The sequence below is a fragment of the Lissotriton vulgaris genome, chromosome 10 (assembly GCF_964263255.1).
Source record: "Lissotriton vulgaris chromosome 10, aLisVul1.2, whole genome shotgun sequence".
In the NCBI taxonomy this organism is placed as follows: Eukaryota; Metazoa; Chordata; class Amphibia; order Caudata; family Salamandridae; genus Lissotriton; species Lissotriton vulgaris.
In genome coordinates, this window is record NC_141698.1 from 200,838,270 (window position 1) to 200,851,028 (window position 12,759).

The window sequence follows — 12,759 nt, forward strand, 5'->3', positions numbered from 1 at the left end:
GTAGGAAGGGTAATGGACTGCCCAAGATGGAAAGGAGTCACCACCTTAGGCAGAAAAGCAGCCCTGGTCCTAAGAACCATCCTTTCAGCATGAATGGTCAGGAATGGGGGTTTGGAACTTAGAGCTTGAAGCTCACTTACCCTCCTTGCCGAGGTGATTGCAACGAGGAAGATAGTTTTAAAAGAGAGAAGCCTCAATGGACACTTGTGCAAGGGTTCGAAGGGAGAACCCATTAAAAAGGTCAGCACAAGATTCAAATCCCAATGAGGAACAATAAAAGGAGTAGGAGGAAACAAATTCATGAGACCCCTCAAGAATCTCAAAACCACCGGAGATTTAAAGAGAGAAGGCTGATCCGGCAAACATAGAAACGCCGATAAGGCCGAAAGATAACCCTTGACCGTGGCCACAGCCAAACCTTGCTGTGCCAGATAAAGGGCAAATTGTAAAATATTAGACAAATGAGCCTTCAAAGGGTCAATATCCCTCTCCCTGCACCAAGAAACAAATTTTGTCCACCTATAGGAGTAAATGGACTTAGTGGTGTCACGCCTGGCAGAGAGAATGACATCCACCACCTCGTGAGGGAGAGAAAAAGAACTCAAGTTGCCCCGTTCAATCTCCAGGCATGAAGGTGTAATGTCTGGAGGTGGGGGTGTAGAACCTGCCCCTCCATCTGAGAGAGGAGGTCTGCCCTGTGAGGGAGACGGAGCGGCGTGTGAGAGGATAGGTGGAGTAGGTCCGAATACCACACCCTTCTTGGCCAATCCGGAGCAACCAATATGACTTGGGCCCGGTCTTGACGAATCTTCCTCAGAACCCGAGGAATCAAAGGTATGGGAGGAAACGCGTAAAGGAGTCGATCTCCCCAACTCAACTGAAACGCGTCCCCCAATGCTCCTTGCATCGGATACTGGAGACTGCAGAATGAAGGGCAGTGAGCATTCTCGTGAGTGGCAAATAGATCCACCCGAGGAGTCCCCCACATCTGAAAGATGTCGTGAACAACCTCCGGGTGAAGCCTCCACTCGTGGTCGGCAGAGAACTGCCGACTGAGACTGTCTGCACGCACGTTCAGAACTCCGGCCAGATGATTTGCCACCAGACAAATCTGATGGTCCTGAACCCAGGACCAGAGACGCAGAGCCTCTCTGCAGAGACACTGCGACCCTACTCCTCCCTGCTTGTTGATGTACCACATCGCAGTCGTGTCCGTTAGGACCTGAACCGAACGACCGCGAAGGGAAGGGAGGAAGGCCTTGAGCGCCAAACGTATCGCCCTCAATTCCAGAAGGTTGATGTGAAACAACCTTTCTTCCGGAGACCAAAGACCTTTGACCTCCAGGTCTCCCAGATGAGCACCCCACCCGAGAGTGGATGCATCCGTTATCACTGTGGCCACTGATGGAGGCAGTTGAAAAGGCTTTCCTTGCGACAGATTGCCTTCCACGCCCCACCAAGACAGATCCGCTGCAGCTTCCCTGGAGATCTTCACTGACTCCCTGAGATCTCCGTTGTGCTGATACCACTGCCTGCGGAGGCACCACTGGAGCGCCCTCATGTGCCAGCGTGCATGACTGACCAACAGAATGCAAGAAGCCATCAGACCGAGCAGGCGAAGAACCTTCAGGACTGGAACAACCGCTCCATTGTAGAATAAAGGAATCATTTCCTGAATGTCGTGAATCCTTTGAGGTGGAGGGAATGCACGACATACAGAAGTGTCCAGTACCGCACCTATGAACAGGTTGCGCTGGGAGGGCACCAGGTGAGATTTGGGTACGTTTATCGAAAAACCCAACCTGTGTAACAACTGAGTTGTCTCCTGCAGATGATGGAGCACCATCTCCGGCGACTCTGCTTTGATCAGCCAGTCGTCTAGATAAGGGAATACAGGAATCCCGGACCTTCTGAGATGCGCAGCCACCACTGCCATCACCTTGGTGAAAACTCGAGGCGCAGTAGTAAGTCCAAACGGGAGGACCGCAAACTGGTAGTGCTGCGATCCCACCGTAAAACGGAGATACTTCCTGTGCGACTTCAGGATTGGGATGTGAAAATAGGCATCCTGCAAGTCGATCGACACCATCCAGTCTTCTTCCATCAGCGCCAGAAGAACCTGAGCAAGGGTGAGCATTTTGAACTTCTCCTGTTTGAGATAGAGGTTCAAAATCCTGAGATCCAGGATCGGCCGAAGCCTGCCATCCTTCTTGGGAATCAAGAAATACCGGGAGTAGCACCCTTGACCCCTCTCCTGCTCTGGAACCACCTCTATTGCACCCTTTCGAAACAGTGCCAGGACTTCCTCCTGCAGGAGAAGCAGGTGGTCCTCCGAACAATAACCTTGGCAAGGAGGGTAATTGGGAGGGAACTCCTGAAAAGGAAGTGCATACCCATTCTCTACGAGATTGAGAACCCAAAGATCTGATGTAACCGATTCCCAATCTCGTAGAAAGTGAGTAAGCCGACCCCCTACTGGCCCTACATGATCCAGAATGGTGGATCTAGGGCTGCTTTGCTGATGCGGGTGGGGGTTGGGCATTATTGGAGGAAGTGGAGGAAGAGGAGACTTGACGTCCACGACCCCTCTGTCTACCTCTATAGGACCTATATAGAGGGTTCTGCTGCTGCTGCTGTTGTTGTTGTTGGCCCTGCTTGAAGGGACGAAAAGAAGATTTACCAAATCCCTTGAATTTTCTAGTCGTCGACCCTCTCATCTGCAGACCCAAAGACCTTGCAGTGGCACGGCTGTCCTTAAACCTCTCCAAGGCCACATCAGCCTTCTTACCAAAAAGGCCAGTTCCTTCAAAGCATAAGTCCAGCAATGTAGACTGCACATCCGCTGAGAAATCAGATGACTTTAACCATGCGGCTCTCCTGGTCGCAATGGATGAGCCCATAATTCTAGCAACAGAATCCACAGTGTCCATGCCGCTTTGAATGACCATGCGGGCCGCAGCCTGAGTGTCAGAGACCACTTCATTAAAGCTTTTCTTATCCTCCTCAGGAAGTTTTGATGACAATTGCTTCACTGAGTCCATCAGCACGTGCACATATCTACCTAAAAGGCAAGCAGCATTTGATGACTTAAGAGCCATGCTCCCAGAAGAGAAAGTCTTCTTCGCAGACTGATCTAATTTCTTAGACTCTTTGTCAGCTGGCACTTGAGGGAAAGAGCCTGCAGCCCTATTAGAGCAAGCCGCCTGAACCACAAGACTTTCCGGAGATGGATGCGTAGAAAGAAATGCAGGGTCATCAGGAGCCACCCTATAGCGCCTTGCAATAACCCTTGAAACTGCAGGAGCAGACAACGGCCTCTTCCAAATCTCCTTAATTGGATCCGTCAAGGCATCAGTAAATGGCAGTGTAGGCTCCACAATCGAAGAAGGAGAATGCAAGACTTCTGTGAGGATGTTGGGCTTGTACTCCACTGTGGGCAGCTTTAAGCTAAGAAGGTCAGCAGCCTTCCTAATAACCACGTGATAGGGAGCCACGTCCCTTGATGGTGCATCAGAAGTCGAAGGCAGACCCCACTCGGGAGAGAGTTCCAGACCACTAGCATCCCGAAGCTCATCGAAATCATCATCATGATCAGGAAGCTCGCCTTCTTCCACATCAGAACTTTCATCATCCTTTTGTTTGAGAAGACGCTGAGCTCTTCGCCTCGACCACTCCAAACGAATCGAAGTCGACGGATCCGGTAACGACTCCGACGGAGCCGGTTCCGACGTCGATCGAGGAGCCGGAGCAGGAGGACGAGAGTCATGAACAGGTGTGGTACCTCGATCTCGACTGCGAGGTCGATCCGGAGTCGGCGAAGCCGCATGCGGAGTCGAAGACCTCGGTGGAGCCGTACCGAGCCATGGTGAAAGAGGCGCCGGCAAGAAAGGCATAAATGGAGCAGGGGCGTACGACTGAGGAATACCCAGATTGTACGATAATGGACCCAGGGGGCCACCAGGCGCTCCAGTGGGGTACATTGCCCTAGAATAAACTCCAAACATTGCATTGAGAAAATGCGAGGGATCCTGTCCAGGACCAGGAAAGGAAGGGTACGGACCTACCGGATGTTGCAATGGAGGCCGCCCCGACACATCCTCACCCTGACCTTCTGGGTTCACAGGAGTCTCTGCTGAAGCCGGTTCTTGAGGAGTCACCTCTTCTTCTTCTTCATGCTCCGAGGAAACCGGCTCCGGGTCCGGCTCCGGCTCCGGCGCCGGAGAACCTTCTCTTGACAAAGCAGGCGAAGGAGAGACAAAGTCTTTACGATGTTTGTGAGACCTTCTCTTCGAGTCAGAGGATTCCTTCTACGAATGATGTTTCGAACTGTGCTTCCTCCTCTTATGCTTTCTCCTCGAGGAGCTCGAAGCATGTCCGGAAGCCGACTTAGATCTAGACCTAGATCTTTCTCTGGACCTTGACTTCGCTTTAGACCTCGACTCCTCTCCAGACCTCGAACCCGCTCTGGATCTCGACGCCGATCCCGACTTCGACCGAGACCTTTGCTTCGACTTCGATCTTCGTGACGTCGATCTCGAATGTCGCCCAGAGTCCTGTTTCACTTTCGCCAAAAGCAATTTTGCTTCACGCTCTCGAAGCGCCTTTGGATTCATTTTAAAACAGGAATCGCAGTTCTTGACGTCGTGACTCGAACCAAGACACCACAAACAATCCTTATGTGGGTCAGTGATGGACATCATGCGGGCACAAGACCTACATGGCTTAAAGCCTGTTTTCCTCGACGACATCTCCGGAGAAGAACCAAGTCGTAAGAGAGAAACAGTGACAATTATTAAACAGAAAGATACTAGGTATCGCTGAAGATCCCGAAAACCGTTAGCGTCGGAGACGCGGAAAAAAGGGAACTGACGTCATCACGCCGGCGTGGGCCTGATATGGGGTCGGTGACGTCAGACGGAGTCGCGCGCGATGCCGTGCTCCTGTGACGTCGCCCACGTCGGCGTGCTATGAAGAACATTTCCGAATGTTGCTGACGCAAGGGGGATATTCACAAGGTGAGGAATCCACACGGCAGATGTATCTATCAGAAAGGCCTTGCAGTAGTGAAAAAGTAATTTAAAGAGTTTTTCAGCACCAGGACATGTAAAACTTAACAAGTATATGTCCTGCTTTTTAAATATATTGACCTTGCCCTCAGGGCTGTCCAGGGTCTTTCCTAGGGGTGACTTATATGTATTAAAGAGGTTAGATTGCGCCTGGCAAAATGTTACTTTTGCCAGCTTGAAATCGCAGTTTAAACTGCACAAAAAGGCTCAGCAATGACGGGCCTGAGCCCTATTTAAAGAGCGACTTATTTGGGTGGCAGAATCAGTCCTGCAGACCCACTTGTAGCATTTAATTTTCAGGCCCTGGGCATATGTAAGGTACTGTACTAGGGACTTATAGGTAAATTAAATATGCCAATTGGTATGAGCCAATATTATCATCTTAGAGGAGGGAGAACATGCACTTTAGTACTGGTTAACAGTGGTAAAGTGCTCAGAGTCCAGCAGAAATGAGGTCAGAAAAAATAGAGGAGGAAAGCAAAAAGTTGGGGGAAGACCACCCTAAGGCGGACGGGTCAAAAAAGTAACTATTTGGAGCCGTGTGTGATGACCAAACATCTTGAATAAGAGCATCCTATATGACAGAGGCTTCACATATTGCTCAATTTGACTACTACCATGTCAGAAAGTGGGTCCATGCCCTCATGTTTGGTCAAAGTTTACATGTTAGAGTTAGTGAGATAGACACTAGGCCACTCTGTTCCATTATCTTGGGTGTGAGGGTTTAGGGATTTTAAGAAAACTGACGTAGTCTGAGGAATGGCCAAACAGGTGATGGGAAAGGATATTTCGAAGTATGAGAACAAAGGATCACTATACATAACTACTTGACAAGTTTAAGAGAACTACCGGTACCAAGCAAGCTTGTTAGAACAAATAATGATCACTTTTGTGGCAATAAGGTCGTGAACAAGCATGAGGCCTTTAGGCTCATACAGGAACGGACTTGGAGGAACCTGCAGAACATACATTGGATATTAATAGATGCTTGGTGCTTATAATGGACATGGTAATAGTAGTAAGGAGATTGATAAATTGTTATTACTTACATGTCTAAGACACTGAAGAAGAAATTGATAAGGGATACCTTGGGTCCACAGTTAGAAATCAAAGGAGCTAATCGATTTTGGGCTATGGTGCATTTTCAATTGTACCAGGGAGTTGATTATAAAGTTAGGGCAAATCACAAACCGCTTGTTCAGTGTTTCATCTCCAGGAATAAAACTTTTTCACAAAGTATGTGCAATATGAGCAGTGAAAGCTGATTTGCAGATTGGTTGTCAGGAGTGAGAATCCTACAATGTTTTGGTAAGTAACAAACATATGAAAGGAGTGGATGAGCTGTGGCACTATTGAGTGGATGCTGCTTTTAATGAGGAGTGGAAGAGAGATTCTGACAATGATGAGGAGGTGGAAGTGGAAATGGTACTTTTTTGCTGGAGAAGTAGCGATGCCAGAGTAAAAATTATATTTTGCCTCAAGCACATAAAATCATTGAAATGCTCATGTTTCCCAAGACCTAGTAATCAAGCTGAGATAGCAGTGTGTGCCCAAAGCCAAAATGTAGTTTAAAAAAATATAACAAGTTACAGGAAAGAATGCAGTAAGGGATAATTCAAATCCGCACCACCTAGCTATACACAGGTCATAGATATACTTTTAGATCAAAGTTGCCCACCTCCTTGGTCCACTGCCAACAAACCACACAACTATACTACACTCACAACATAATTATTTCAAAATGCACATATGCACAACAAATGAATCAATCCGGACGCCTTAGTGATGTTAAGTATGATTCTTTAATGGATTCTTGGACCACATATGGCGTAAGATTATGGAATAATACAGCCAAAGTGCAGCCAACACGTTTCGCCTTGAATAGGGCTTCCTCAGGGCAGTAGTCAGAATCCTCCAATCTTATAATGGTCACTGAAGTCCCAGGATCATTAAATCATACAGTTCAAGTTGGTACACAATCATTCCATGATTGCAAGTATTATCATGGAGAACCTTCAGTTTGTCTCCCACTTTCCACAAAAGTCCACAGTTACTCAAAACACGATGTATTAAGTCTGCAAAATTGAAGTGCAATCCAAGATTTAATTTCTTGTGTTCACTATGATAGGTGACACTCCTAAGGTACAACGTAGTCCGCGGAAGTCACTTCATGTCAGGCTCCCGTTGTATCATATGTGGTCCAAGAAACCATTAAAGGATCATACGTAACATCTTTGAAGAGTCCGGATTGATTCGTCTGTTGTGCATTTGAGCATTTTGAGATATTTATGTTGCCTCTCTGTGCTTTTTTAAGGGAAATATAACACGTTTTCTTGTAAAACCCCTGGTGCAAACTAGTCTTTGCCATTCTGGGTCTTTTCCAGGACCTTGAGAGTTGGGTAAGTATTTAAGGATAACGGGTGGAGTTTGCAAGAGAAACTTCTATGAAGAGGGCCAAAGGCCATTGGTTTAATAGAGAGGAGCTTGTAACAGGCGTGCTTTCAAGAGAATAAGAGATCTTTAATCGACTGAAGAATTAGCCCACAGCTACTGTGTTCTATAATCCCGTAGTAATTAATTGGTTTCATTGTTAAACCAGACAGAATGATGAAGGGTAGCTAGTAATTAGCAAGAGTGAGTGGTTTTCTAGCAAAATATCTGTGGAGATGTTGTGGGCTTTCAGACTGGGGCGCATTCCAACGCTGGGGTCAGTTCATTCATATGGACCTTGGGAAAAAGGCTAGGTCCAAGTTGTGCCGAGAAAGAAGGAATGAAAATGGCAAGGAGACTGAGTTAATGGGTGCTTTGTGAATGTTTGCAATTTTGGTAGGAGTGATAATCATGGTGTGCTAAGGTATTGATCTCTTGCAACAAAAAAAGTGGTAGATATTTACTTTGTTTTTGTGTAGATATTTAAATGTAATATTACCCGCCGCATGTGTGACCTATGTGGATTAGACTTTATTAAATTAAGATTATTTTAGAGTGACTGAAAATAAGGGGTGTGCAAAATTCGCAGAACTTACTTTTGTGTAAATATGCGAAATGTCTGAAAAATCATGTGACATAAAAATCTGGTATTTAGAGCTACATTTTAGCTGGAAATGCATTCTTGCGCCTATTTTGGATGCAAGGATGCACTCTCTGCTACAAAAGTCGTACAAACAACACAAATGCTGTGACCAAGCACTCAAACTTGGTTCATTTGCGTTGTTCCCCAGCGCCTGTGATAGCAATTTTACTCGAACAGTGTAGAAATTATGCAAAGTGGCATATGGTATAATTTGTGGGATTTTGCTTTACAAGCCTAAAGCAAAATGCCAGGAATTACGCAGGATTATCCTTAACATTTCTTTTGAGCCTATTGTAAACACATTAGATCGACTCTCTGCTAAATATGAATTACAATGGGGGGGGGGGAATACTAGCAGCAAGCATCATGTCCCCATAAGAATACGTGTACTATTTAGGTAAAATGCTTTTCAAGGCATTTCTCGGGAACCCATTGCATTCTCAAAACGTTTACAGTTGGTGTGGGGGACAGAAACAGAACTTTCCAGCAATATGTGCTCACAAAGATATCCATTATAATAATCTATCCTCCTTTGCCAATGTACTGCAGGTCTACACAGGTTTCAGTAGACACTTTAGATGGATTTTCTTCATTTGTGTCAAAGAAGAATGAGACCACATCACAATAAGAGGTTAGGAAAACTTTCTCTGCAATGTTCCTGATAACTACAGAACGAAGAAGAGGATAACATGTATGCATGTACAGTTTACCATGTATAATTATGCCACAAAAGAGATGTTATTTTGCCTAAATGCAATCATTTGGAAGATCCATTTCCATTAAACGATTAATGGCAATAAGGTTTCTAAATGGTATTATAATGGATTGTATATTTGGGTATTGCTGTAAGAGGTCCATACAGATAGTACAAGAACTGTCTTCATGGCTTGACGACATTTGTACTATGCGCACTATACCTTGGGGGGGTGGGTGTGATTTGTGGTGCCTATCTGTGGTGGGGGGCATCTAGAAGGAAGGCAGTATCTAGCAGAACAGATGGGTCTTGAAGATTTTTCCTGAATGACATAAGGGGCGTGGCTTGCTTGATGTCTAAAGGTAGTGTGCTCCAGCAAGGAAGGCCCTCGACAGAAAAGGATCGACCCCCCTCCATACATCTTAAAGCAGGGGTTAACCTCTGAATGAAGATGTAAGCTTCTGAGGTTCCTGGGACATATGTTGGGGTGGAAACGTCTGACATGTGACATGAGGCTAAATTGTGGATGCACGTATACACTAGGCCGCCTCTAAGATCCTTTCTTTACCCGGTAGCCAATGAAAGTCCCTTCTTTAAGCTAAGATATACTCTCTTGTGTGGAGGCCTTAAAGGGATTAAACTGCTGCATTCTGTAAATTGTTGCAGCCATGTAAATGCTAGGTATGTAAATCAGCTTACAGTGCATTGCAGTAAACTAAGCAGGAATACAGTGCAGCTCCCATCGATTGCACCCAATTTAAAAAGTAGGTCAAGATACGCTTGGGCTTCAATAGTTGTTAGAAGTAGCTGATAACCATGAGTTGACCAGTTAGTCAAGGGTCATATACAGTCAAAGACCTCACCCAAGATGTTCCACTTCTCCAAACGGATGATGTGCTCTGGCCAAATTTCCATGATGTTTCAGAGCGAAAGGATAGATGTGGGGAAATTAATATACATCTGAGTATCATCAGCATAATATTGCATTAATACTGACTGCCACTCAAAGATGTAAGTGTAGGTTCAGGTCTACATTAAAAATGCTTGGCGTATATAAACCACAAGAGAGGAATACCGCTTTGGACACTAAGGGCCCTAGCTTCGGCCAAGACTAGTGATACCAATATATCTAATACTATATCATAATCTATAGATTAAAATGCCATAGAAACGTCCACCATCACCAGTATGCAGGCAGTTCCTTTGTCAGTCATTCTGTAGGTGTCATCTCAGTAGCCCAAGAGGGCAGTTTCAGTCCAATGATTAGGTTGAACTGGATATGCGAAAAAGGTAGACAATTTTCATAGCTACCAAGCAGGTACTTCAGGGAAGTCAATACGTTTAAGCGATTTTAGCAAATCTTTAACTGACTCCAGTCAAACCGCTGAAAGTGACAGGACAGGGTCATTTTCCAGTGAAGCACTTGGGTTATTTAACCTGGATGTTTTTGATGTGGGGCAACTGCTTAGCAGTCTTGGAGAAGCCCAACCCAATGTTGTTGATGTGATAAATAAAGCAATGGACATGAAGGGTCTTAGTGGGAGGGATCTTAAAGGCAGTGGAGGTGGGGCTTAGAGCTGTGGCAATTGATTCAAACAGGTTGCAAGAGGAGACCCCTATGTTATTACTTTATACATTTGTTTTTATGGAAGTTAAACTGCATAAGATAGTGATCTGACCAAATAACTGGAAAGGCCACAGAGATATTTACATTTTTGGGAGAATTGTATCCAGGCTATGGCCCAAGTAATATGTGGCTTCACTAAAGGTACTAGTAAATCCAAGCTCTCTGAGTCGAACCCATGCCTAACAGCAAGATAGAAGAGAACCTAACAATCAGTATAGTGATATTATCAACACATATTTAAAAACTGGTCTTATTAATTCCTTTAGCGATATGCCAGGTGGCCTAAACAGCAGAGACTTTGGGAGATGCTAATGCTAGCTCTTCAAATTCAGGGCAAAATGCATAGACTTAGTGGATCACAACATGAAGAGGACCCACTGCCACTCATCTCCTTACAAGTGGCCTATCTTTCCTTGAGAGTTGATATCCTGATGGGCCAAATCTCAAATAACAGTGGCATAAGAATATGGTTAGAAGAAAGAACTATTAGGAGTGGGTGGCAGTCGCACTGTGCTTCAGCCAGCGACCAGAAGCAAATAGTTTAATGCTTTGTGCTGCACCGTCGCTGCTGCTCACCTGGGAGGTACTGTCTTACACATTATTAAACTAACTGGAGGAAGAAGAGCAGGGTTCCCCAGATTCTGGCATATGGCCTCTGAAGCCCAAGCATGAGCTGGGGCTTAGAGGAAGATAGAACTCACTTACGCTGTCTCCTAGCCACTTAAGTCTCTGGTGTCCATGGAATCATCTGCCCAGTATAAGCACCCAAAAATATACCACTGCTTGTCCCAGTTTCCAACTTCCCCTAAAGCTGCATTTCTATTCTTGTAAATTAAACATAAGGCATTAGACTGAACAATACTGTGGATGGCACACTATAAATAAAAGTAAAAGAGAAGGAGAAACATTTAGAAGACCTATGGCTTACATTGTCCGTCCCATGGGAAAGGGATGAAGATGAGGTACTTGAAGTGCTGGGGATATGATTCCAGTCTGGGTTACGTTCTCTAACAGATACATCCGAGATTCTGGAACCAATTATCTCATTACCATCTATGTCCTTAAGGGGAAAGTGATCTCCATAGAAGACTAGGAGATCAACCAATTTACGATCATCTTTTTCCAGATTGCAGATCTCCCAGTCCAATCGAATATCTAAATTAAAAATATATAGAATTAAATGTGTTCATGAATTGGATAAAAATACATTTCACAACTTAATTGATCATGTTCTGAGAGAAAAGTTTCTTACCTAGATACATCACTGGGTATGTCTTGCACAAATCACTCTCTTTGACAAAAGGACTCACAAAAAGTGAATTAAGTGAAGAGGATGAAAGAACTGTATAAATGTTGATATGGTTTAACAAGGTGAACCAGATACAGAGCAATGCAGCAGTTAGTAAAAATGAGAGAAACATATTGGTAATGTTGCTTTGTTTGATGATGTATGCTTGAGGTTTGAGATATATTGTAACATGATTACAAGATGGCCCCTATAAAAAGTGACAATTTGAAAGACAGTCAACTGAATTGAGACACAATGCATACACAATTGAACACCAACTCATCTTTTCAGTGGACAATAACAAACTAATGAGCTAGAGAACGAGCTTGAGTGGAAACGCTTGGTTCCATTTTGTTATTATGATATCATAAAGTCTATAAGCTTCCATGGGTGGTTTCATTCCATGTTTTCATTCAAACTCACTCACTTATCAGCCTCGCTATTGAAAATTGTACCAATCGCTAACAATTCACAAGAGATTGAGATGCAGACAATCCTAGAAGAGACAGCCGCTTGAAAGCCTTCAGTACTTATTAGGATTTTGGTTTCTCACGCATGCTTTTTGGCACTCATTAGCTCAAAAATAACTAAAGAAAAAGGGACATTTTCCAGTTTGACAATTTTGACTCAAATTCACAATCAATTTTATCTCATAAGTGCCCATTTACAGATATGAAAAAAAATTCTGCCTCCTTAAATTCCGCTCCATCTCTACTCCTGAATCTCCCACTTTTTCCCAGCTTGTTTCCCATCTTTACTCACACTTGCTCCTCCCAGTTGGTAATCCTTTATTTACTGCCTATTCTCAACTTCTCTTTTCCCCAAAACACACTTATTCCTGATGCTCCATTCTGCATCATCATAGTGTTGTCCATTTAATACAAGTCATATTTTTTATACAATGCTGTATCTCTGAATGTGTAGAAAAATGCAGAGATTCCATCTTTCCTATAATTACCTAAAGTGCAGAGCAGAAGAAGGAAAAGCCATTTTTCGTTTTTGAAGCTGAAG

General features: G+C 44.5%; 1 protein-coding gene across 1 annotated transcript in view; it reads right to left on the bottom strand.

Annotated features, from left to right (window-relative positions):
• Positions 1-12,759, bottom strand: part of DLEC1 (DLEC1 cilia and flagella associated protein) — a 712,951-nt gene that overhangs the window by 137,326 nt on the left and 562,866 nt on the right. The window contains exon 30 of the mRNA XM_086940885.1: positions 11,389-11,615. Coding sequence (XP_086797011.1) covers positions 11,389-11,615 — 227 coding nt within the window. The remainder of the gene's footprint in view (positions 1-11,388; positions 11,616-12,759) is intronic.